Raw genomic sequence first — 26,771 nt, forward strand, 5'->3', positions numbered from 1 at the left:
TTCGATCCCGGGTCTCCAGGATCGCGCCCTGGGCCAAAGGCAGGCGCCAAACCACTGCGCCACCCAGGGATCCCCTTTTCCCTGGTTTCTATTGTGTATAATTGGACCTTTTTTAAAAAAAAATTAGGATTTTGAGGCTCTTGGTTCTCAATATTCAGTCTATGATGAGATCCTGAAACCAGGGATGCCTAGATAGCTCAGCAGTTAAGCGTCTGCCTTCAGCTCAGGATGTGATCCTCAGTTCAGGGATCAAGTCCCACATCAGGCTCCCTGTGAGAGCCTGCTGCTCCCTCTGCCTATGTCTCTACCTCTCTCTGTGTGTCTCTCATGAGTCAATAAATAAAATCTAAAAAAAAAAAAAAAAAAAAAAAAGATCCTGGAACCAGCATCCACAGTATGGAAAACACAGTGATAGAGAAATAATCTTTCTGATCCATCCCTATGGCTACATACCTTAATGCCTGCAAAAAATTCTTGGCTTTCGATGGCTATACTTTGTACGTGTGGTTTCTCCAATAAAAAGATGGAAGCACTACAGAATATCTACAAATACAATTAACAAATAATCATTTAGTAGTAAAATTATGGAGAAAATATGTGTAAACTTATAATTAAGTACTTAACTTTTGGTAGTGCAAAAAAGAAAATAAGAAATTAAATGATGTTAAAACTTAATTGAAAATTGAGAAAAATTCCACCATTTAAAAGTATTAGCTATTCAAAGCCTCAACATAAATTAAAGAGCTATAGACTTTGTGTTTAAGATATATTTAAAAATATATAATAAGTGATACCATCATTAAAAAAATAAAAACATTTTTCTAGAATAAAAACATATCATTTTAAAACCAGAAAGAGGCATCAAGTTATAAAGGTTCATTGATAATACAGCAAACTGTAACAGTGGATATTCATACGTAGTCACTAAGATTACTGATCATGCAATAATCACTGGAGTTGGCACAATTGCAAAGGAAAAAAGAAAAAGAAAAACAATAGTGCTTTATATTTTGGGGACAAGAGTATTTTCAGGATATGTTATGTTAAGAAATCCATTTTGAAAATTAATACATTCATGACAAGAAAGAAAAGAAAAGAAAAGAGAAAAGAAAAGAAAAGAAAAGAAAAAAGAAAAGAAAAGAAAAAAGAGAAGAAAAGAAAAGAAAAAGAAAACCCAATTGTTTGTGAACATACCCTATCTCCAAGTCTGAGATTTATGCCATCCAGTTCTAATAGAGAGGATGCCTGAACTGTGGCCTCTTGCTTCAGTTCCTCTTTGATTTCTTGAGAAGAAAGTCTAGACCAAGTTATGAGAAATCCCACTGAGGTGTTTGTAGGGTAAACATCAAAAGCACACCTACAGAAAAGCCTGGATCCAATCAGCTCCACCACAACTTCCGGCCTTCCTGGGGGTGGTGGTGGCAATGAAGCAGACAGCTGACCTGATGGGAGAAAATGAATGATCTGTAGTCAGGCATCTTAAAGAATGGAAACTGGCTTATGGGTAAAGCTCATGGAGACTGTAACTCGGGGATTTATATTACAAAAAGGAAAATAACATTTAGAGAAATAATTATTCTCTAGCAATCAGCAAAATAGCATGTTCTTATTTTGACCCATAATCACGGAAATACTGATGGCAGAGAAATTCATCAGCTCATCAAGTTTATATTAATGCATGTTGGATACATCTAGCCTTGAAGAGTCTAGCTCTTGAACACTAAAGTAATTTACCTCTTTTTAAGAAATTTCTGAAAGATTTTCCTAAAAGATGGAACAAACAAAATTAAGATTTTTTACATTATAATTTCTTGCTTAAAAATTATAATGTAAATTCAAATGACTTACTATTTACTGTTATCATTTACTCTTACAACTCAACACATCATTACTCTGGATTGAAAGAGCTGCTCATTATGAGAGTGATTATACTGTTCAGTGAAATACATTTAATGTTAAAAAATAGTCTTATTCTTTTCATTTTTCTGATATTAAAAATGTTTGAAATTTTCTCTAGAAACAGGAAGATTTCACAATTTTTATCTCTGGTCACTTGCAAGATTAATTTGGGGATCTAAATGTTTTGATTTGTTTTGTTTTAGAAAAGAAAAAAATAAGTGATAAATTTTACAAGATTTAAAACATATGTGCTAAAATGTACAAATATTCTTCTGTGAAATAGGTGGTAACTTTACAAGAATTGCAAAGTTAAAAGTTTAGCCCCATCATATAGATTTTTGGAAACTCTGAGGGACTTTAACCTAAATGTATGGGAGAAAACCTAATGTATTTTGAGATATTTTAAAGTGCTATTTTGTTAGATATCTAGTTACAAAATCTCAATAACAAATGAATTTTTTCAAATTTATCAAAGTAGTAAATATTTTGCTAAACACCAAATCATTATGTTCAGATTTGAAATAATAGGCTACCCTTTACTACATTGATTTTTTTTTTAAAGGTCCATTTATTTATTCATGAGAGACACTGACTGAGAGAGAGAGGCAGAGACACAGGCAGAGGGAGAAGCAGACTCCTCCCAGGGAGCCCGATGTGGGACTCGAACCTGAGGCCCAAGATCACAACCTGAGCCAAAGGCAGGCACCCAACTGCTGAGCCACTCAGGCGTCCCTAGTACATTGATTTTTTAAAAATTATATATCCAAGGGAAAATTCCCTCTTAAATAAATTAGGAAAAAGAAGATGAACTTTTATCTAAACAGGGAAGAACTATCTGTGGAAATGATGGTTAAGAGTTAGAGATGATAAATAACTGAAAAGAAAATAATTCATGAAAATTAAAATTTTTGCATCAATATTTTATTTGTTTTTTAAAGATTTATTTATTCATGAGAGATGCAGAGACACAGGCAGAGGGAGAAACAGGCTCCCCGGAGGGAGCCTGATGTGGGACTCGATCCCAGAACCAGGATCAAGCCCTGAGCCAAAGGCAGATGCTCAATCGCTGAACCAGCCAGCCGTCCCTGAATCAGTATTTTAAATGGCATCAACTCTGGGTAAACAGATCATTACAGCAATGTAGATCAAAGAAACTTTGTCAACATATACTTAAAAGGAACGGTTTCAAAAACGGAGATAAATGATCTCTGCTTCATAAGCATAATTATTATCCCTTTGTCAATTCCAATATTAAGAGTTGCTAAATATGTTAACATATTCTCTATTTTATCCTGAAGCTGTTGACTTTTTTTTTAAGATTTATTTATTTATTCATGAGAGACACAGAGAGAGAAAGAGGCAGAGACATAGGCAGAAGGAGAAGCAGGCTCCATGCAGGGAGCTGGATGTGGGACTCGATCCGGGCACTCCAGGATCACACCCTGAGCCAAAGGCAGACGCTCCACCACTGAGCCACCCAGGTGACCTGAAGCTGTTGACTTTTGACTAAATATTTCCATTCAAGTGTCACCTCCCCAAATTGTGTATGGTTTTGTATAGCATTTTTTCCAATTAATTGCATAAACATTCTGAATAACATAAGTAGCTTAAATTTATTACTTATTCAGAAGAGAAAGTGATTTTACTATAATATATGTGTATGAGAAAGAAAATCCAAACCTATTATGCAGAACAGCCAAGAAATTATACTTTATGGTTAATGTCCACTATATTAGGGATATTATTTTATTCTCTTAAAATCTTAAATCACAGGATTTATATAACGGATACTTTCAAATAAAATAACAGCTTGTTTAAAGAACACGAGAAAAATGAGAAGGCAAATCCATTTACAACTGGAATAGAATATAGGAAACAAGTGATTTGTTTTGACCACTGCTATAAGAGTACTTTTCAAGGCAAAGCATATTAATTTTTAGAACTGGTATCTAAATATTATGTGATATATCCTGATCTGTTTTATATCATTATGGTTTATTTCACCATTAAAACACCTTCATTAATTATATGTCAACAATCCCTTATTCATTTAGAATATCTTCCTATTACCATCAATATATCTGATTCCACCAAAAAGCTAATGTTTCAATAAAAATTTTTAATTTCTTTTCATCCTTTAAGTAGACATCATAAATTTTATTAGACAATCTATTTAGAGTGATTTATTTTAAGAAATATTGAGTAGTGAGTCTTTATTTTGGAAATAACTTAAAAATTTAAGTTAGAAAATAAAAAAAATAGAGAGATTGAGAGGAGGAGAAAAACAGTATCATTAACATCTTTGGTGGTTATCTTTCAAGAATTATTTGGTACAAATGTAATAATTCACAGAAAACAAAAATGGGATTGTGCTGTGTAATCAAATTTCTTACCCACAATATGCTATTAATAATTACTAATGTCTAAGAATGTATTCCTGAATTTTAATATTGTTTAAAGAATATTTTATTATAATGGGTACATCAAAAATATTGAATTATCAACAGTTATTGGATATCTGCAATTTATTTTTTTCATGTTATTAGAAAATACTGTTTGAAACATTCTACTTATATACTTTAAATATTTCTCTAAGCTAGATTTTTGAAAATGGAATTGTTACAAATACACATTAATTTTTAAGATTAAAATAAATTGCCAAATTTCCTTGTAAAAAAGATGCTACCAACATACATACATGTCTTCAGGGTATGGAAATGCTCAACTCTGTATATTTGCCAATTCCAGTATTATTCCTTAAAGGCATGATAAAGTGATTTTCATTTTTGATAGCCACTAGAATGAGGCATTGTCAAACAGTATAATTAACACCTAAGTTATAGAACATAAAAACCCACTGAAATTATTAATTTATAATACATTATTAAAAATAACGTGATACTTACGAACACAGTTACCTCCAATTTCAATTTCATCAGGGTCACATGGGTATAATTTTGCATCAGAAATAGCTGCAGAAGGTTAAGGTTTGGGTACTTATTCAATTGAGCATAAAGATATAAATACATACATAAATATCTGAAATAACATTTCTTTGGAGAAGTATGTTTTATTTTTATTTTTTTTTTGAGAAGTATGTTTTAATGAAGACTAAGACTTCTCATTTTTTTAATAATAATTTTTTCCCTTTTCAGGATGAGATCAAGTGGAGATAATCTGGAATCCCATTTTAAAACAATAGCTTTCATATCTTGTTTTCTTTTCTTTCTTTATTTTAAAGATTTTATTTATTTGAGAGACAGAGAGAATGAGTGGTGGGGAGCAGCAGAGGGAGAGGGAGAAGCAGACTCCCCACTGATCAGGAAGCCTGACAGGGGTTTGTTCCCAGGGCCCAGAGACCATGACCTAAGCTGAAGGCAGATGCTCAACCAACTGAACCAACCAGGCATCCCATATCTTGTTTTCTAAATTTTAGTCTACATTATTAAGTAATGAAACAATTTCCGTAAATTTATACAACAGTTGGTTTGAACCACTTCCATGGACCTTGCCTCGCGTCTAATCATGTGCAGGATCACAGAAATGAGTCAACAACTGTCATGGCAATAACTATAACTCAATGCCACAGCTCAGTTAATTGGAACAAGCGTAACTACCTGAACAAAGATAGGCTCATCACATTGCCTTTTGGAAGAATTTAGAATTTAAACTGAGAGATAGAACTTGAAATCTGAGTCAGGTCAATGATGGAATGTCTATAGATTTCTGCCAACATCATGGGAGCTGCTTTATGGCTCATACCTTCTGAGGCCTTCCTATGTAACTCTTCCTCAGATTCAATAACATTTCCTAAAATCTCTACAGTTCATCATTTTTATTTTTTTTATTTATTTTTATTTTTTTTTAATTTTTTATTGGTGTTCAATTTACTAACATACAGAATAACCCCCAGTGCCCATCACCCATTCACTCCCACCCCCCGCCCTCCTCCCCTTCTACCACCCCTAGTTCGTTTCCCAGAGTTAGCAGTCTTTACGTTCTGTCTCCCTTTCTGATATTTCCCACACATTTCTTCTCCCTTCCCTTATATTCCCTTTCACTATTATTTATATTCCCCAAATGAATGAGAACATATAATGTTTGTCCTTCTCCGACTGACTTACTTCACTCAGCATAATACCCTCCAGTTCCATCCACGTTGAAGCAAATGGTGGGTATTTGTCGTTTCTAATGGCTGAGTAATATTCCATTGTATACATAAACCACATCTTCTTTATCCATTCATCTTTCGATGGACACCGAGGCTCCTTCCACAGTTTGGCTATTGTGGACATTGCTGCTAGAAACATCGGGGTGCAGGTGTCCCGGCGTTTCATTGCATCTGTATCTTTGGGGTAAATCCCCAATAGTGCAATTGCTGGGTCGTAGGGCAGATCTATTTTTAACTCTTTGAGGAACCTCCACACAGTTTTCCAGAGTGGCTGCACCAGTTCACATTCCCACCAACAGTTCATCATTTTTAAACATTGTTTTTATTTGTTTTCTAGTATTTGCAACTCTAATAACCATTGTGAGTCACTTTTTCATTTGCATTTTTATCATTTTATTTGTATATGGAAATCTAATTTATTGAAACCACTGTCCTTTTTCTAAAGAATTGACTGTGTTCCTGGGTTGAAATCAGTTAATTATATGTTAATTTATTTCTGACTTCTCCATTCTTTTTCCACTGATCTGTCTATCTTGATGGAAATATAACGCTCTGTAGATCATTGCTACTTTAGATTAAGTCTAAAAGTTAGTATAAATTGTCCAATTCTTTCCCTTATCAATATAGTTTTGAGTATTGTAGGTATTTTATATTTCCATATAAATTTTAGGATAAATTTATCAATTTCCACAAAAAAGCTTGCTGAGTTATTGACTAGGATTGTTTTAGAGCTTTAAATTATTCTGAGGAGAACTGATTTCTTAATATTGAATCTTTGTTCCATAAACATGGTTTATTTCTCCATTATTTTAAGTTTTCCAATTTATCTTAGCAAAGTTTTACTATTCTCACTTTATAGGCCTTATACAACTTTCTCCATATTTATTCCTAAATATTTCATATTCTTGGTACTATAATTGGTATTTTTAGATGAAATTTCTCTAGTATATAAATACAAGTGTCTTTTAATATGTCGGTCTTTCTTCTTTCAGCATCGCTGCTTGCTAGCTCCAGGAGCTATTTTATAGATTCAACTAGACTTCTAAATAGATGATATCATCTATATTTATATTCATGAAGGACATTTTTTCATAGTTTTCTTATAAAGTCTGTGTCTGCTTTTAGTTTCAGATTAATGCTGGCCTTACAGAAGTTTTGTAGTTCCTACTATTCATTTTTCTGGACAAGTTGTGTAAAATTGGTATTATTTCTTCCTTTATTATTTGGAAGAATTCCCAAACCATCTGGGCCAGGGATTTCCTTTTGTTTTGTTTTGTCTATGGAATAGATTTTAACTAGAAATACAATTTTTTAAATAAATATAGGACTATTGAAATTATCTTTTTGAGTGAGCTCTATCTGTGTATTTCAAGAAATTTGTCTTAATTTCAATTTTCAAAAGTATTGGGAATTCTTCATAATAATTCTTTATTCTTTTAATATCTGTAGGGTTTGTATTTGTATAAACCTCTCATTCCTGATACTAGAAATTTATCTTTCTGTACTGACTGAATTGGCTAGAGAATTACTAATTTTATTGAATTTCTCAAAGAACTAACTTTTGATTTTAAGTTTTTTGTTTTGTATATTGTTTCATTGATTTTCATTCTGATCATTATTTCCTTTCTGCTTATTTTGGGTCTCCTTTGTGCTGCTGTTTCTAGTTTCTTCACATATTAGCTGAGGGTTTTTTTTGTTTTGTTTTTGGTAAAGTTTCTTGTTTTCACAGTATATTTAATGGGTTTTTCTTTTTACTAACATCAAACTTTTTCTAATATTTTAATTTCCTTAATTTATGGCCTGGACTATAATCTATCTTGGTAAATGTTTCCTGTGCACTTGTAAAGAATGTGGGTTGTTCAATCATTTGTGGAATCTTCTCTGTTATTTATTTATTTATTTATTTATTTATTTATTTATTTATAAGAGCTGTGATTTATAGCTTTATTATAAAATGGTAATTTATTTTAACAAATGTCTTTAGATCTGTTTATGTACTATACCGTGAGTTTCATATCTCATAGGGATTATTTGATTTAATTTTTGTAAGCATCTTATCCCTGAGGAATTACATTTTTTTTAATAATAAATTCATTTTTTATTGGTGTTCAATTTGCCAACATACAGAATAACACCCAGTGCTCATCCCCTCAGGTGCCCCCCTCAGTGCCCGCCAACCAGTCACCCCCACCCCCCGCCCTCCTCCCCTTCCACCACCCCTAGTTCGTTTCCCAGAGTTAGGAGTCTTCATGTTCTGTCTCCCTTTCTGATATTTCCCACACATTTCTTCTCCCTTCCCCTCTATTCCCTTTCACTATTATTTATATTCCCCAAATGAATGAGACCATATAATGTTTGTCCTTCTCCGATTGACTTATTTCACTCAGCATAATACCCTCCAGTTCCATCCACGTTGAAGCAAATGGTGGGTATTTGTCATTTCTAATGGCTGAGTAATATTCCATTGTATACATAGACCACATCTTCTTTATCCATTCATCTTTCGATGGACACCGAGGCTCCTTCCACAGTTTGGCTATCGTGGCCATTGCTGCCAGAAACATCGGGGTGCAGGTGTCCCGGCGTTTCATTGCATCTGAATCTTTGGGGTAAATCCCCAGCAGTGCAATTGCTGGGTCGTAGGGCAGATCTATTTTTAACTCTTTGAGGAACCTCCACACTCTGTCATTTAGATCAAGTTGGTTGATAGAGTTTTTCTAGTCTCCTCCATTATTTTGTTGTTGTGTCTATGTGCTTAATTATCAACATGAGCTATAGATTTGTCTATTTCTTGTTGAAGTTCTGTAAGTTTTGCTTTATGTATTTTGAATTCCATTATTAGGTACATAAAGATTTAGAACTGTTTTGTCCTGTTGTTCAATTGACCCTTTTGTCTTTAGGAAATGACCTTTTTTTATAGGTAATATTCTTTGCTCAATAATTTACTTTCTTTAATATTAAAATCACCTCTCTAGATTTCTTGTGATTTGTGATACCTAAGTATATATTTTTCTATCTTTATGTTTTCAACCCCATTTTTCTTTATATTTAAAATAGGGTTTTCTGGGCAGCCTTTAGTTGAGCATGCTTTTATTATCCAATCTGGATAACATTTCTGGAATGGAAATTTCTGACTTTCAATTGGGGTTTTTAGATAATATATATTTAATATAATTATTGATACTATAGGGTTTAAACTTACCATGTTGCTCTTTCCTATATGTCCTATTAGCACTTTTCACCTTTTTCTGCATCTTTAAATAAATGTGTAACTTGTGCATCTTATCTCTTATATTGGCTATTAGCTATTATACACACAGACACACATATACATTTTCTAGTGGGTCCTGTAGGATATATAATATCTGCCCTCAAATTCTCATAGCCTACTTTCAAATGATGTAATGCCTCTTCAGGTGTAGCATTAGCATCTAAGTACCTTGCTAAGTAAAAATATGGAAAATGTGAAAAATATTTTTCCAGTGAATTCTTCTTAAATGACAGATTTATATGTCATTTTTGTTTGAATGGCATTGACTGTAAGTATAAGAAATTAACATTTCTTTTATTTGGCTTCTAGAAAATACAGATAAATTGTGTAAAAATTATATATAAATTATTTTTAAAATCCTCATAACTATGAGGATATATTATTAAATTGGAAACATCTTTATTTTTTTCTGTTTTGATTATTTTAAGCTAAATATGACTAATTGTTGATATCTGATAGCCTATTAGTTGAAAGCAGAAGTATGTTCAGGTAAAAACAGTACATTTTACAGACTGCCTCTGAGGACAGAGATAAGCTAAAGAATTCTTCTGAAGTAGCTATGATAAGTCTTCCAAATAAGCTCCTTAAAGGGGGATAAGTTTCAGTTAGCAAACACCTTCTTTGTGCCCCTAGGGCTTCTGCTTTTCTCTTGTCTAAAATGCACATAAAGGGTTAAAACTGGAGCTTCATCTCATCACTGTGAAGGAAAAGCAAAAGCCTAGAAACTCAGAGAGACCTCCACCTGACATTGTAAAGTGGCCAAATCACCATCACCAGGGAACATCTGCTTCAGATTCTTAGTAAGCAAGAAAAAGAGACACTTAAGTGGATTAAGTGACTCATTTTTGTCTGCTATCTATGAAGTGTAATTCAAGTCTAAAGAGTATTTCAAAGTAAGCTTTTATTGGCACATCAGAGAGGATAATTCATGTGTTTATCTGATTAATAACTAACACACAGAGTAAAAATAACTATCTTCTCTCCAAAATTCTCTTGACTTAAAACCAGTAGGAGGACTTGAACATGGAAAATAAGAGAAATAATCCAGAATATTCAAGCTTAAGGAACTGAATGGGTGGAAATGGCATAAACGAGAAATTTTTTTTAAGTTTTAAAGGCTTGTCATAAAAATGCAAATTTTATGTACTGTTTTTAAATTCAATGTAATCTCTTTCTGTTGAGGTGATTGTCTTTATTTATTTGGTGTTAAAGTTTTATTTTCATCTTTAATAGTAATCAATATTTCTTAAAATAATGTAGGCATATTTTGGGTTTTTTTTCCCCATTGCAACACCTACACCATTTTCCACACATACTTGGTAATATTATTTGAGATTTTATAAAAATTATTTTTAATGACCAGAATTTTGAAAAATACACAAAGAGACATTTTTCAAAATCTCTCATCTTGGCCACTCAATGAAGCTGAAGCATCTCCCTGGATTTTCTCCTTCCCAGTGAATAACACTAGCTGTATTAACTGAGCAGATGTTGTCCGTCCTTACTGAATATATTGCTTTCCGCCAGTTTTAACTGGCTAGCAGCCCTTTGAGAAATGTGAAGATTTACTGGCTATGGCTCTTAGGATAATTCTCCTAAGACTTCTCAAAGCACAGAGAATAAAATGAAGAGCTCGCTAAATATCAGGCCTTGCTGCCTTTCCAAACCCATGGCTTGTTACGCTCCTCACTCTTGGCAATCCAATATCTTGCTCCAATGTCTTACGGGGCTTCACTCCTGAAGCAACACCACACTCACTGCCTTAAGGCCTTTCACATGCTGTTGTCTGGAAGGTTCTTCCCCACACTCTTCTCTTTCTCTGACCCAGGACCATTTAGCCTCAAACTCTGTCAATGCCCTGCTCTCAGAAGAGGCTTTCTCAGGTGGCACCTCATTGTAAATGTCACCCTCCCTCCTCTCCGGTGTTCTCAGCTACAACTTTTAATCTCCTCATTCATGCCATTCGCTGCAATTTGGGGTTCCATGTATGCTCTTTAACATCGTTGTGCCATATCTGTTATTTGGGTTTTTTAATTTGGAAAGTCTAACAACCTCAAATGAAAATGTTTGTAGGTATTACTCATACAATTATTATTGTTTGCTGAATCAAGTGTTTGCCTAGTTTAAGAACACTGATCTACAACACTATCTCCCAGCATTTTCAATCTTCTACGTATAGAGGAGTCCAGATAACATAGCAGAGGGAGGTTGGTCTTCTCCCACAATCTGGCCACGTAACAGCATATCAATACACTCCCTCCATCCTCCCAAAAGAATAAATCCCTGAATTATTGGCTTCATTCTTATCTAAGCAGCCCAAGTTAAAAAAAAAAATCACCATTATGGAGTTTCTTTCTATTTTGAGCTTCTAGTATATCTGAAGAGTTGGGTCACTAGTTCTATTAAACATTCATTTATTAAGTCCTTACTTTGTTCAAGACATAAGGTCATGAGACCCTGGTATAAAGGGTACATTATCTTCAAAGAGTTCATAGTCATAATCGAGTATAGAGAAAAAAGAAACAAAACCTCATTAAGTTCAATTATCTATTGTGAGCTCCATGATAGTGTATTATGGGAGTTACTCACAAGTGACTCTACTCCCCAACATCCTTAGTCAATACCGTATCAGTGGCAGGCTCATGAATCTGGTGTGCATTTCATGTCTGTACATCTCATGTCCCCTCTTACAGAACAGGACAAAATACAACTCTCCATTTCTATCTTCACTCTAACTGATGTGTTACTTTCCCAACTCAGTGGCCCAAGCAAAAAAAACTAGGATTTGCCCTTGGTTCCTTTCTTTCCATCTTCTGTATTCAATGCATGAGCTCTGCTTCCAAAAGACATCTGAACTCAATAACCTCTTTCCTCTGCCACTAGTTTAAATCATTTCCTCTTCCCCCCACCTTTGAGCCACCACCATCTTTCCATAGCCTCCTAGGTGGAGTCTTACTGCAGCATTCGTGGCCCTTTAAATACAATCTTTAGATCATATTCACCTACTTTAAACCCCATAAGACTTTATACTGCAATTATGACTAACTCTAAGTTCTTACCATGGTCTACAGAACCTATAGATTCTGCCTCTTCCTATTACTCTGACTTCATCTCTAAAGTCTCATCCACCCAGTCTTCCTGCCATTTTGTTCCTCCCTCAGTTCCTTGGAGGGCCATCTTCATACCTGTCTAAGGACACTGACATTTGTTGCTCTTTCTACCTGGAATGCTCTTTCCCCGTAGTATCCATGGCTGGCCCATTGTCCTCATTCAGAGCTCAGCTCAAGTTCATCACCTATTGAGAGAAACCTTCTTCAGGTATTCTTTGTAAGGCAGCAACCCTGTGCCAATCAATGCCTATTGCATTGACCAGTTTTCTCAATCATCATTTTCAATGGGAGGGATGGCAAGCAATCTGCTCTGATACTTTCACATCAACAAATATTTTCCAAGATCTTAAGATCTTGGTAAAGAATCCTAAACAAATTTGGACAATTTAAACCAGAAATTTAGCTGTCATTTTGCAGCAGTGGCAGACCAAGACTCTTCCTGAGATATGTATTATCTCAACACAACCTCTCCAGAGAATGGCCCCAACACATCAACACACACAGTTCTGTGACTAGCAGTTCACATATATTACTCATATTTTCTTACCTTCTGCACAATATCCCATACATCCCTGAGTGGGCTGTAGTAAGTACACAAAAAAATTTCCACAGTTTCTTACAGACACTGGGATTTGAAAAAGGCAGCAGTCTTTGGTAGCACTAAACAAAACCTGCCATGTAGCACAAGCTGTCAGTTGCTTGATCTCTCCAGGTAAAGGCAGGGTCTCTGTATCTCTCAGAGACAGCCAGATAGGAGCCTGTGTTCCACAGTGATTCATCTTTTGCAACAGAGAAAACAAAAGTTGAAAATCCAATTTATTTTCACACATGATAGATAAGTCAACTTTGCATTTTCTTCTAAATAACCCTTAAAATAATAAATTATTTAAAGATTCTAATAATTTGTACCCTACTATTAAAGTAACTATAGAATACTAAATTTAAGGTAAATTGCTCATAATTAATATAATCTTAACTCTTTTTTTTTAAGATTTTATTATTTTTTTTATTTATGAGACACACACACACACACACACACAGAGGCAGAGACACAAGCAGAGGGAGAAGCAGGCCCCATGCAGGGAGCCCGATGTGGGACTCTATCCCAGGACTTCAGGATCATGCCCTGGACTAAAGGCAGGCACCAAACCGCAGAGCCACCCAGGGATCCCCAATAATAATGTTATTCAATTTAAATGTATTCTATTTGTTACCTTTGTAAACAAGAGAAATTCAGTGTCAGATAACTTACTTCCATAGTGATACATCCTAAGATAAGTGAATCTGAAGTCATCTTAATACAGAGCAAAAGATAAACTCACCTTGGAGGTTTCTTCTAAAATTACTGGATATAGGGTATGTAAGAAGTTAATGCACAGTTCAGGAGACATCAAAAGTCAGGGGAGAAGGAAAAGATGTTCAAAATCTGGTGATGAAACAATGGGTTTGCAATTTGGAAAAAAAAATGAAGTTAAAGCCTCACTTGAAGCCAATTATCAAAATCATTTCCAGATGGAAAATGGAGTTAAATAGAAAACTGACCCAGGAAAAATAAGAGGAAACTATATAATTTGGGAAGGACCCAAGCACTTGCTAAATGCATGACCTCAGGCAAGGCACCCAATATCCTTCCCTTTTGCTCTAGGTGGATGGTAGTACCCACCTCACTGTGCTGTGGTGAGATATAAGTATAATTATGTACATAACATAATTTCTACAAAACAATGAGTCAGTAACTCAATAATAATAATAATGCTCAATATTATAACTATTTCCATGCTTAAAAACAAAAGAAATCATAAAGGACAAGATTGATAGTTATGTTTAAATAATAGTTTTTAAAATATAAGAATAAGAAAAAGTATTTGTTAATAGCATTATATTCAGTGTATTGTTTATTGTCACATTATTATATTTCTTATTTTATTTTAATGATATAATATTATCCACTTAAAAACTCTTAAGATCAGAGATGGGTAAAATACGCAAACACATAATTCACAGAAGAAACATACAGATGCTTAATAATGAATACATGAAACTATTCAGTATTAGAAAAGATATTTTTATCTACTAAAATGAGAAATGAGCCTTATATTTTTTAAAAATAATCATGTATCGAACCTTCAAAAGGACATTAACCTTCACTAATTTTACTTATAAAAATAATCTAACTACACTAAAATGTAACAGTGATTTTTTTTGTAGTAGTGATTTATATGCTAATTGCAGAATTATTACAGCAAAAGCCTGACTGTGCACACATGACAATGTTTAAATAAATATGGCTTATATATGACAGAATATTATTTTCAACATTAATATTAAAGAATTTTCAACAGTATAGGCAAATGCTAATGCTGTACTTGAAAACTGAAAACTGTACCTGAGAAAAGCATGTTATGCAACTGAACATGCAGCATGAACCTTACAGAACAATATGAAAAGAAGGAAAGACAGCAGAATGTTCATGGTAGTATGACTGTGTGAGTAGATGATGAATGAATGTTATGCTATAAACTGTCCATTATTCTAAATTTTCTATAATACACATGAATTATTTTAACCATCATAAGTAGGCATTTATCTACACAGATTTGTACAATCCTGTAGAGTTAAAGAAAAAAAATTCTACTAATTCTCCAGTTGGATGCTCTAAAGCCTTGGCTCAAGTAGGATGAGAGGGTGGGGGTAGGGAACACTTCCCCATGGAAGACCCAGCAAAATCAGTTCACCTTTACATTTATGGGAGGCTCTAGATACAATTATAATTAGTTCAGCCAAAGAAAAAGAACACAAATATTTAAAGATGTAGTGAATTTCCTCAAATTTTACTTTTATTTATTTATTTATTTTAAAGATTTTATGTATTTATTCATGAGAGACACAGAGAGAGAGAGAGAGAGAAGCAGAGACAGGCAGAGGGAGAAGCAGGCGCCATGAAGGGAGCCCAATGTGGGACTCGATCCCAGGTCTCCAGTATCACTCCCTGGGTCAAAGGCAGACATTCAACCCTTGGGCCACCCAGGCATTCCCAAATTTTATTTTTATTTTTATTTTATTTTATTTTTTTTTTCAATTTTTACTTTTAAATTCTGATTTAAAAGGTGGACTGCATGAATGAGCATAATATTAATGTTACTATTATTATTAGAACAGAAAACATGGCAATGCTCTTTTGCATTAATTCAATCTTGACACAAAAATAAATATTATAAAATAATATTTAGTTATATTAAAGAATATAATTTATAATATTAAATAATAATATATATATTATAATAAAATATTTCAGAGCAAGAAATAAATGGATTGTAACATGATTCAATCCTCACATGAAAGAATATATAAGAAAATACATGTGTAGTTCTTAGTAGTTGAAATACCTCAACACATTTGGTGGGCATCTCGGCAGGTCTGTCAAAGATGAGAAATCGATACCATCCAGGAGACAGGGAATGGTCACATATTAGGTCTTGAAAGGGAGAATGCTGGAGGTGCATTGAGTCAAAATGCACACTTCTATAAGGGCTCTGAAGAAGCTGGTGTCCTCCAGGAGAGCACTCCTGAACTAGGATGGAAAGACAGGTGTCTCATGTGTATGTGTTTTCTTCATTAACATAATTTAGCCCTCAATTAAAATTGATTTCTCCCCCAAATTAAGCAAATAACCTACAAGTGCACATCATGACCATCTGAAATGTCAGGGTCTCTTAGTCAAAGATGACTTGCATTTTCCATAAATGCAATAAACCAATCTACAAACTGAAGAATGTTTGAGGTACTGTATTTCAAGAAATTTATTTTCATTTAATTTGGACAAGGAATACTGCTGATCACTGTTGAGTTAGGACTGTTAAAAAAAATAAATAAATAAATAAAAGGACTGTTGCCACCTGAGGTCACAGACCCTGCAAAGACTCCTCTTGAGAGTGGCCTTCCGGATCTGAAAGCCATCAACGACCCTCCATGACCTGCTTTCCACATGACTCCCCAAGTCCCATCTCTGCCACATCTTGGAAGGCAACATAGTAAATTAAGCTTTTAATGTCAATCTATTTTTTGCAAAATGCTCTCCTACTGAAGTTCCTTACATTCTTCAGTACAGGAAAGAATATAAAGTTTTCAAAGTTTTTTTTTTTTTTTTTAAAGATAAAGTATTGAAATCCACTTTATTACCAAGCACAGGAAAGGAATAGGGTGTAGGGGAGCAGTTTTGAAGGAGAAACAAGAAAAGACCCTAGAGAAAGGGAGAGTTCTGTAGTTTTTTTTAGGGAAGCCATTTTCTGAGCAGCACTTGACCTGGAAGATAGATACCTTTTCTGTCAAACCCACATAGGCAGATCATAGAGCTCTTGTCCCAGCAAGAAGAGAGAAACTGGGGTAGAAATATATCCTAGAAACAAATTAATAACAGCACAATAAATTAGAGATATTAATGTGCAAGTTGATCTCCTAAGTGTAGCTTATAAAAACTGTTATTATTATAACTTTGTTTTTTGTCATTTGTAGAGATAGCAATTAAACTGTACAAAATATAGTGTTCTTCAAGACAAAGTCTCCTCAAAGAATTTTTTGTAGTAGAAAAATTTAGGAATGAGCACAAAAGATTTCTCCTCCCTTTATCTCTTGCTCCACCAGTTTTCAACTTCCCAAGAAAAATGTAATCCAAAATGCTCTATTGACTTTGATGATCTCAATCTGTCAACACTAGATAAATATTTCATAAAATGTGTATGGATAGAACTCAGGGGATATATATGCTGTCATTTCATTTAATTTTGAAATAACTCCAAGATACTCTCAATATCAGAACATTGTACCTGGTTGGAAACTTAGGAAAATATTTAAAAAGAGATTACCAGTGAGGTTTGCATGAATTATTGAAATGTTTTCTCTCTTTCCTGCGATAGAATATTATCTTGGGAAAAAAAGTCACTAACTCCGTTTTTATTCTGTACAGTTTTTCTCCTTAATGTTTCTGTAGTGCTCACATTTCCTCTGACTCTGCACTTTGAATTATTGTTCACTAATCCAAAGCTAAAAATGTAATAAATGTAGTGGCAATCACAGCATAACATCAACAGTGTGTGGAAATTCTGAGGTTTAGAGCAAACAGTCAAAAAAGAATTCTTGAGATGTCTTTGGTGCAAAAATGTGGTTTTATTAAAGCATGGTGGGGCACCTGTAGCTCAGTGGTTGAGAGTCTGCCTTTGGCTCAGGTTGTGATCCCGGGGTCCTGGGATTGAGTCACCCATTTCTCCTTCTGCCTGTCTCTGCCTCTCCCTCTCTGTGTCTCTCATGAATAATTAAAATAAAATAAAATAAAATAAAATAAAATAAAATAAAATAAAATAAAGCATGGTGACAGGACTTCTATGCTTTTGAGAGGGGGTTAGAGTAACTCTCTGAGTAATTTTGGAAGCAAAGTTTCTAGGACCTTGAGGGGGTTAGCTATTGTTAGAGAAAGGCCATTCATTACTGTCTACTAAAACCCTAGTCTTGAGACCCTGTAGATGTGTATCAATGGGCCATGTGCTTGGGGTATGATTGCTAACATGTATCTTGTGGGGCTAGAGATAAAGGAAGTTTCCAAAAGAATTTTTATATGTTAAAGGAGACTTACAGCATTGTGGGGGTTGGGTTAATATTAAGATAAGGTACTAGCAAAGTATTACATTGAAGCAGTTGAGTTCCTATAGAAAGGTCACTCTGCTTTTCTCAAGGACTTGTCAGTGGGTTTTAAGTTGTAAGGAAATTTTTTTTTAAGATTTTATTTATTTATTCATGAAACACACACAGAGAGAGAGAGAGAGAATGGCAGAGACACAGGCAGAGGGAGAAGCAGGCTCCACACAGGGAGCCTGACGTGGGACTCAATCCTGGATCTCCAGGATCACGCCCTGGGCCGAAGGTAGGTGCTAAACCGCTGAGCCACCCAGGGATCCTCCAGGATATTTAATTTTTTCTTTTGCCTTTTTTCCCCACATCAAAACACTAAAGAACTATAAAATATTTACTCAGAAATTTTTAAAAGTTTATTTATTTTTAACATTTATTTTAGACAAAAATTCTTATTTCATATAATTAAAAGAACTCATATTTTGTATTGTTCACTTCATTTTTTACCAAAAAATCTGCTTGTCTTTTTTTTTTCTGCTTGTCTTTTTAAAAAGTTCAAGGTCTCTGTAGAAAATTTAAAAATTTTATTAGCAATGAACAAGCCACACTCTTAAAAACCTAATTACAACCTTAACCCTAGAATGCAACATATAATTAACTAGGTGAGAATTATTAGGATGGTTTTGGCTCCCATTTGGAAATTTGGGGACTTAGCTTCTCAAATAATAAATAATATTTCTCAAATAATAAAAGAAAGCTCTACAATTAGATTATTACAATTACTCATTAATCAATTTCATGATATGAATAATATGCTAAGCTTTCTAGAAAACTTCCAATATAACTTTTCCTTCATAACAAAAGTACATATAGGGTTGCCTGCATGGCTCAGTCAGTCAAGCATCTGTCTTTAACCTAGGTCATGATCTCAGGGTCCTGGAATCCACCCTCATGTCAAGCTCCATTCTCAGTGGGGAGTCTCCTTCTCCCTCTTCCTCTCTGCTCTCCCTCTCTCTGTCTCAAAGAAATAAATAAAATCTTTCTTTTTTTCAGAAATACATAGAAAATACACATTAAAATTGACATTTCTATTTATTCTGTCTTCTTTTTTTAAGATTTTATTTATTTAAAAAATATTTTATTTATTTGAAAGAAAGAGTGAGAGAGCACAAGGGGAGCAGCAGGGGTAGAGGGAGAGCAGGGAGAGCGTGTCAAGTTGTAAAGTTGATACATAATGATACAATATGAAAATGGTTTTCTAGTTTTGTTTGTAGATACAAGATAATCTGTACCAAATTGTTTTCTAGTTTAACACAATAGCCAAGATTCTTTAAAATTCATAATTGGTGGATAAACAAATATGTTAAGAAAGTAGATAAATCATTGTATTATTAAAGGCAAAAATGCTTATTAATATCTGAAGACAGGTACTTCATAATATTTTCATTTATAAATATAAAATCTTTGGTATATTGCCCTATGGGAATTTCAAATATTTGTGGATTTTTAAAATTTTTATACCTTCCCTAAAGCTTCTGATATTCAAAATAGGACTATGAATCCTGCAACAACACAAAGGTTGAAAAGCAAGGTCAAATAGTGACTAGTTTGCTATATTACTTTGCCCTCTTTTATATCAAGAGGCAAAAAGTATGCCTCTTGCAAAGAATACAAATAGATTGAAAGTAAAAGTATGAAATATCATGCAAACAGCAACCACAAAAAATCTGGATTGGCTAAATTAAGATCAGACAAAAAAAAAACCTTTAAAAATGTTACTAGAGATAAGGAGGGGCAGTTAGGTTCAGTTCATGAGGAAGAAACTCAATTACGAATACACACACATGCACAGAAGGAAAAAATACGTACTTCAATGGTAATGGTTGGAGACTTCAGTACTTCATTGTTTAAAAATATTTTTTTTATTTATTTATTTATTTATTTATTTATTTATTTATTTATTTATTTATTTATTTATCTGAGAGAGAGAAAGAGCAGGGGCAAGAGCAGAGGGAGAGTTACAAGCAGACTCCACGCTGAGCATGCAGCCTGACACAGGGCTCAATCTCACAACCAGGAGATCATGACCTGAGTAGAAATCAAGAGTTGAATGCTTAACCAACTAAGGCACCTAGGTGCCCCACAATTCTCCATTTTCTTTTCTTTTCTTTTTTTCTTTTTTAAGATTTTATCTATTTATTCATGAGAGACACAGAGAGAGAGAGAGGCAAAGACATAGGTCGAGGGAGAAGCAGATTCCCTGCAGGGAGCCATTGCGGGACTCAATCGCAGGATCCTGGGACCACGCCCTGAGCCAAAGGCAGATGCTCCACCACTGAGCAAGCCACCCAGGTGCCCAATACTTCATTTTCCATATGAATAGAAAAACGGCAGAAGATCAACAAAGAAATAGAGCTAGAACAATACTATAAACCAATGTGATCTAACAGACATCTATAGAACACTCCTCCCAACAACAGCAAATAGAAGTTCTTTCGAAGTGCACACACAACATACTTCAGGAGAGACAATACGCTAGGCCACAAGATAAACCTCAATAAATTTTTAAAAAGATAGAAATCATGCAAAATGCGTTCTTTGATCACAATGGAATGAAATTACAAATCAATGGCAGAAATAGAACTTACAAATAGGTGGAAATTAACCTAAATAATCAATGGGTCAAAAAAGAAATTAAGAAGGAAATGAGAAAATACATTGAAAAGATTAAAACAAAGATACAATATGTCAAATTTATGAGATGCTGCCAAATTAGTACTTAGATGGAAATTTATAGATGTATTTGCCTACATTAGATAAGAGTAAGATCTCAATGTAATAACTAACCTTGCACCTTAAGACACTGGAAAAAGAGGAGCATACTATGTCTAAAGGAAGCAGATGCAAGGAAATTATAAAGATTAAAGAGAAAATTAATAAAATTGAGAATAGAAAAACAATGGAGAAAATCAATGAAACCACAAGCTGGTTCTATGAAAAAAATCAACACAATTGGCATATCTCTAATGAGATTGAGAAAGAAAAAAGAGAAGACTCAGATGCCAGAATCTGAAATGAAACAGGAGGCATCACTACAGATTTTATTAAGGAATATTATTACAAGGGTGCCTAAGTGTTGGACTCTAGGTTTCAGCTCAGGTCATAATCTCAGGGTCGTAAATTCAAACCCTGCTTCAGGCTTTGTGCTCAGCACAAAATCTGCATAAGACTCTCTCACTCTGTCTCTCCCTCTGCTCTCCATTCTGTACATTCTCTCATTCTCTCTCTAAAATAAATAATATTTTTTTAAAAGAAAGGAATATTATTACAAGCTGGTATATGTCAATAAAGTGGATAAGTTAGATGAGATTGCCAAATTCCTAAAAAGACACAAATGACAAAACTGACTCAAGTAGAAATAAGCAATCTGAATAGGTTTACATCATGTAAAAATATTGAGTTAAAAAACAAAACAAGGGATCCCTGGGTGGCGCAGCGGTTTGGCGCCTGCCTTTGGCCCAGGGCGTGATCCTGGAGACCCAGGATCGAATCCCACGTCGGGCTCCCGGTGCATGGAGCCTGCTTCTCCCTCTGCCTGTGTCTCTGCCTCTCTCTCTCTCTCTCTGTGACTATCATAAATAAATAAAAATTTAAAAAAAATTAAAAAACAAAACAAAACACAACACACCCATAAAGAAAAGGCCAGATTCAGATGGCATCAATACTATATTCTACCAAATATTTAAAGAATAATACCAGTTCTTTACAAACACTTCCAAATAATATATAAAAGGATGGAATACTTCCAGATTCATTCTATGAACCCAGGATTATTCTTGATACCAAAACAAGAAGAAAAAAAAAAAAAAACACAAGAAGAGAAGACTGTAGACCAATGTATCTTTTGAATATGGATGCAGATATCTTCAGCAAGATATTAGTAACATGAATCCAGAAATTAGAAAAAGAATTATAACCATAAGCAAGTGGAAATTAAACCAGGTGTGCAAGGTTGATTTAAATTCCAAGAATGAATCGACATAATATGCCATACTGATAGGATAAAAAAAGAAAAATTCACAAGTGCTTTTTCAATAGACCCAGAAAAATCATTTGAAAAAAATCTAACACCTTTTTTTGATATATATACCCAACAAACTAGGGATAGAATAGAACTTACTCAACCTGACAATCTATTAAAAAAAAAATTAATTAAAAGAAAAAGCAAGCCTCCAGTTAACATCATACTTAATGAAGAAAGACTGGATGCTCTCTTATAAGATTAGGAAGGCCCATTCTCCCTGCTTTCATTTAACATGGTACTTCAGGTTCTAACTAGGACAACTAGGCAAGATAAATAAATTAAAGGTACATAGAATGGAAAAAAAGAAAAACCATCTCTGTTCACAGATGATATGATCTTTTATGTAAAAATTCCTAAGAAATCTACAGACACAAAAGTTACAATGAACAAGTTTAACAAGGTTTCAGGATACAAAATCAAGATACTAAGTTTAATTATGCTCTCATACATGTGCAACAAATAGACTGAAAATGAAATATTCAAACGATTCACTTATATAGCTTCAAAAGAACAAAATACTCAGGGATAAATTTAACAAAAGAAGCCAAAACTTACACTTTAAACACCAAAAAACACTGTTGAAGGAAATTACAGATCTATGTAAATGGAAATACATCTACATTCATGGATCAGAAGATTTAATGTTCGGATTACAATCCTCCCCAAATTAACATGAAGATTCATCAAATCACTAACAGAATACCAAATGACTCCTTTGTAGAAATTAGCAAACTAATTCAAAATTCATATGGAATTTCAAGGGACACAGAATAGCTAAATCAATCTTGAAAAAATATAGGAGGAATCATATTTTCCAATTTCATAATTTACTACAAAGCATCAGCAATAAAAACAGCATAGTGTTGACATAAGGATACACATAGGTCAATGAATAAAATTGGAAGTCCACAAATAAACCCACGTACCTACCTATGGTTTTCAACTAATTTTCGGCATGAGGGGCCAACGTCATTTAATGGGGAAAGGACAGTCTTTTCAGCAAATGGTGCTGGGAAAATTGGATATTCATATGCAAAAAAAAATAAACTTAGACCCTTATGCTGTACCATATATAAAAATTAACTCAAAATGTACCAAAGACCAAAATACAAGAGCAAAAACTATAAAATTCTTTAAAAATATATTGGGGTAAATCTTCATGAAACTTTAGATTTGGCAACAAATTCCAAACTATGATAACAAAGCACAAGCAACAAAAGAAAAGATATATAAATTGGATTTCATTAAAATTAAAACTTCTGTGTTTCAAAAGACATTATCAAGAAAGTGAAAAGACAACCCACAGAATGGGAAAAAAAAAAAAACTGCAAATCACATATTTGGTAAGAGAATTGTATCTATAATACATAAATAACTCATATAACTTAACCCAATTTAAAAACTGTTAAAGTATCTGAGTAGTATTTCTTTAAAGAAGATATACTAATATCCAATAAACACATGAAAAATGCTTGCCATCATTAGCTACCAGGGAAATGAAAATCAAAACACAATGAAATGTCACTTTATACATAATAGGATGGCTAAAATCAAAATCTCAATCTTTACAAGAACATGCATGAATTAGAACCCTTGTGCACTTCTATGGGACTATAAAACAGCACAGCCACTTTGGAAAACAATCTAGTCCTCAAAAGGTTAAATAGAATTATTCCATGATTCAGTAATTCCACTTCTAGTTATACCTATGCATAAGAGAAATGAAAACATGTGTCCACATAAAAACTTGTACCATGATGTTCTGAGTAGTAATATTTATTACCGCCCAAATGTTCATCAGATGATGAATGTACATACAAAATGTGGTAAATACTTAGAATGGAAAACTATTTCACCATAAAAAGAGATGAAGTACTAAATATGGTACAATATGGATGAACCCTGAAAACATGCTAGGTGAAAAAAATTCAGTCACAATAGACAACCTGTTACATGATTCCATTTATATAAAGTATCCAGAATAGGTAAATCCATAGAACAGAAAGTAAGATCAGAGATTGCTTACACTTGGAAGAGTGGGAGGAGAGGGTCATGGAGGGAATAGGGGATGGAAAGCTAGAGTAAGTATTTTTTCTCAAGGTGATAAAAATGTTCTAAAACTGATGATAGTGGTTGCACATATCTGTGACTATACTAAAAACCAGATCACTGTACACTGCAATAACTATTGTACACTGTGGACTATATTCAATAAAGTCTGAAAAAAGTTTCATATTTTCCATTCCTCTCCTATCTCTATTAAATATAAAAAAGTTACCAACTTTACCATGATACGAGTTTAGAACCTGGTAAGGGTTAATATTTGGCTTCAGTAGAGAGATGATAAAGCTATTATGGAGAGGCAAGAAGGGGTTATGTGATCTATAGTCAACACTGAAATTCTCTTTATATATACTGGTCATTTTTTAAGAAATATTTTATCTAACCGCAATACATGCATATTTAATGTCATTACACGTATGTTGAACAGTTCTTCAGGAAGATCTAGTAAATCTGTAAGCAAATCAAAGAAGGTATAGACTAATGATACCTTTCAGGAAATAATATATTTAATATTCTTTAAAAAATGTTACATGGGCTAGTGCAACTTGCTTTTTTTACAGAGCAAATTTACCTTAGTAAAATAGATGGAGATCAACAAGATAATAAGACAAAATTATACCCTAAGCAATTATAAATGTTGCACATAATTCTTTTTTCGAAGTTGTACAACAGATTTATTTCTGAAAAATATATGGAAATTTATAATACAAGCATAAGCTACCTTTCACTTAATATCTTATCTACATATACACAAAAAACAATCAGGAAGCGCTAATTAACGTTTTAACTTCACTGCATTCTATACTATTCTTTGTCATGGATTAAAGAGGCAGGAATGGTGCTTTTTTTTTTTTTTTCTTTTTTGGGGGGAGGAGGGCTATTTTTTTCGTAGAGACCTCTTACAGGATCAAGAGAGATTCTAATAGATATACTAAAAAAAAAATCATACACAAAACTTACTGATTTATTGTAGGGATAAAATGTTCATCAATTACTTATTTCCGGCGGTAGGGTGGGAGTGGGGTAGAAACCGAGCAGTTTGGAACCGAACTCTTTTCGGATAATGCGGATCCACTTGCAGCTGGGATGCCTGGCAGATCCAGTGAAAGTTTCTTACGGCAAATTAGAGAGCCCTCAGGGACCAGGATAGGAGGAGGAAACAGAGGAACAGCAACATGCATTGGCCAAAGGCTGCGGTCGGGGAGGAAGGAGCAGATGCGCAGGGGCGCTCCGCGAGTCACCCAGGGCACCGCGCGCCCCCGAAGGCCGGAGCGTGGCCCCGGGCTCCCTCCCGCCTGCGCCCTACCTTGCCGACCTCGGCCCGGGGCCAGGAGCAGCAGGGCCAGCGCCCAGACCCGGCCGAGCATCCCTGCCGCTGTCGCAGAGCCCTGGCAGCGGGTGCAGGCAGGACGCGGGCCCCTGTCCCCTCCTATCAGGGCTTTCTCAGTCGGTTCGCGCTCAGAGCGCAGGGTCCCCGCGGGTCCTCGCTCTGGGACGCAGCCGCCCTCCCGGGAGCCGCGCCGGCCTTTCGCGCCTCCCCTCGGCGGCTGCAGCAGCCGGCGGAGCCACGCCCCCGGCGCAAAGCCACGCCCCCGGCGCAAAGCCACGCCCCCGGCGCAAAGCCACGCCCCCGACACGAAGCCACGCCCCCGGCGCAAAGCCACGCCCCGACACAAAGCCACGCCCACTTCCCCTCCCCGGGGACCCTTCCCGCGCTTCCCAGCTCTGGCTCCACCACCTTGGATCTCAACCACAGGCGTGCAGGGGCAAGCCCCCGGGGTAGAGCTTGGCACCTCGCATCTCACTGATAAATCCTAGAAATTGTTCAGATGGGCCTTCAATAAAAGCAACCTTTGAGCCGTTTCTGTTGGAAGGGGCAGTGTCCTTGATTATACCCGTGGAGGGATTCTTAGCCTGATCATTGGGGGTGCTGGTTTGCCTCCAAAGGCACACATGCTTCTCAGAAGTTGCCCCTGTCCCCTCAGGCCTCAGTGATGAAGGATGGGAGGGAGGGAGTGAGATTAATGCTGCTGGCTGTATTGGCTGGTGATCCTACTGTTCTTTCAGTTATCCAGTGGTGACCCAGTAACTCAGGATCCTTTAGTACATGGTCACATGACTCTCAAAGTGGCCTGGGAAATGGTCTTTGATCTGAAGCTATCTTCATATGTGTGGTTCCCTCTGCAGAGGAAACAGGCCCCCACCTTTAAAACAAACAAACACCTGATTCTGTATCATAGGTCATTAAATGAAACCTCAACTTTCCTCGCTTTTCTTTGGCAGTCTCAGTTTTTGAGTCCCCTTATCCATCACCTAGAACTATGCCCTCAGAGCTGGTACTTGAGGAGAAAGAAGACACTAGTCAACAGAAGGTAGGTCCTGGTGTGTTCCAGGATTCAGGCCACAGTTTCACCTATAGATTTGGAAGACTGAGGCTTGGATGAGGCATGCTGATAACACAGAAGATGCCCAAATGCATAAAGAAGTTCTTTTAAAAATAGTTTAGTTTTTTTACTTGAAAGAGAAATTGCAATTAAAAATTTTAAACCT

The 26,771-nt window shown here is 35.0% G+C and overlaps 1 protein-coding gene across 3 annotated transcripts in view; it reads right to left on the reverse strand.

Moving 5' to 3' along the window:
* VWDE (von Willebrand factor D and EGF domains) overlaps window positions 1-25,760 on the reverse strand; it is a 97,599-nt gene extending 71,839 nt beyond the window's left edge. For 2 of the 3 annotated variants that reach the window (XM_025471198.3, XM_035698566.2), the window contains exons 1-6: window positions 25,528-25,760; window positions 15,838-16,022; window positions 12,999-13,230; window positions 4,806-4,871; window positions 1,195-1,442; window positions 454-543 (exon numbers count right to left, since the gene is read on the reverse strand). In XM_025471198.3, the coding sequence (XP_025326983.3) occupies window positions 454-543; window positions 1,195-1,442; window positions 4,806-4,871; window positions 12,999-13,230; window positions 15,838-16,022; window positions 25,528-25,588 (882 nt within the window). In that variant the 5' untranslated portion in view covers window positions 25,589-25,760. Of the gene's footprint in view, window positions 1-453; window positions 544-1,194; window positions 1,443-4,805; window positions 4,872-12,998; window positions 13,231-15,837; window positions 16,023-16,768; window positions 16,848-25,527 lie in introns of all 3 variants that reach the window. The other variant, XM_035698567.2, reaches the window with a different exon arrangement.
* Window positions 25,761-26,771: the final 1,011 nt, after the last annotated feature.

This window comes from Canis lupus, chromosome 14, assembly GCF_003254725.2.
Source record: "Canis lupus dingo isolate Sandy chromosome 14, ASM325472v2, whole genome shotgun sequence".
In the NCBI taxonomy this organism is placed as follows: Eukaryota; Metazoa; Chordata; class Mammalia; order Carnivora; family Canidae; genus Canis; species Canis lupus.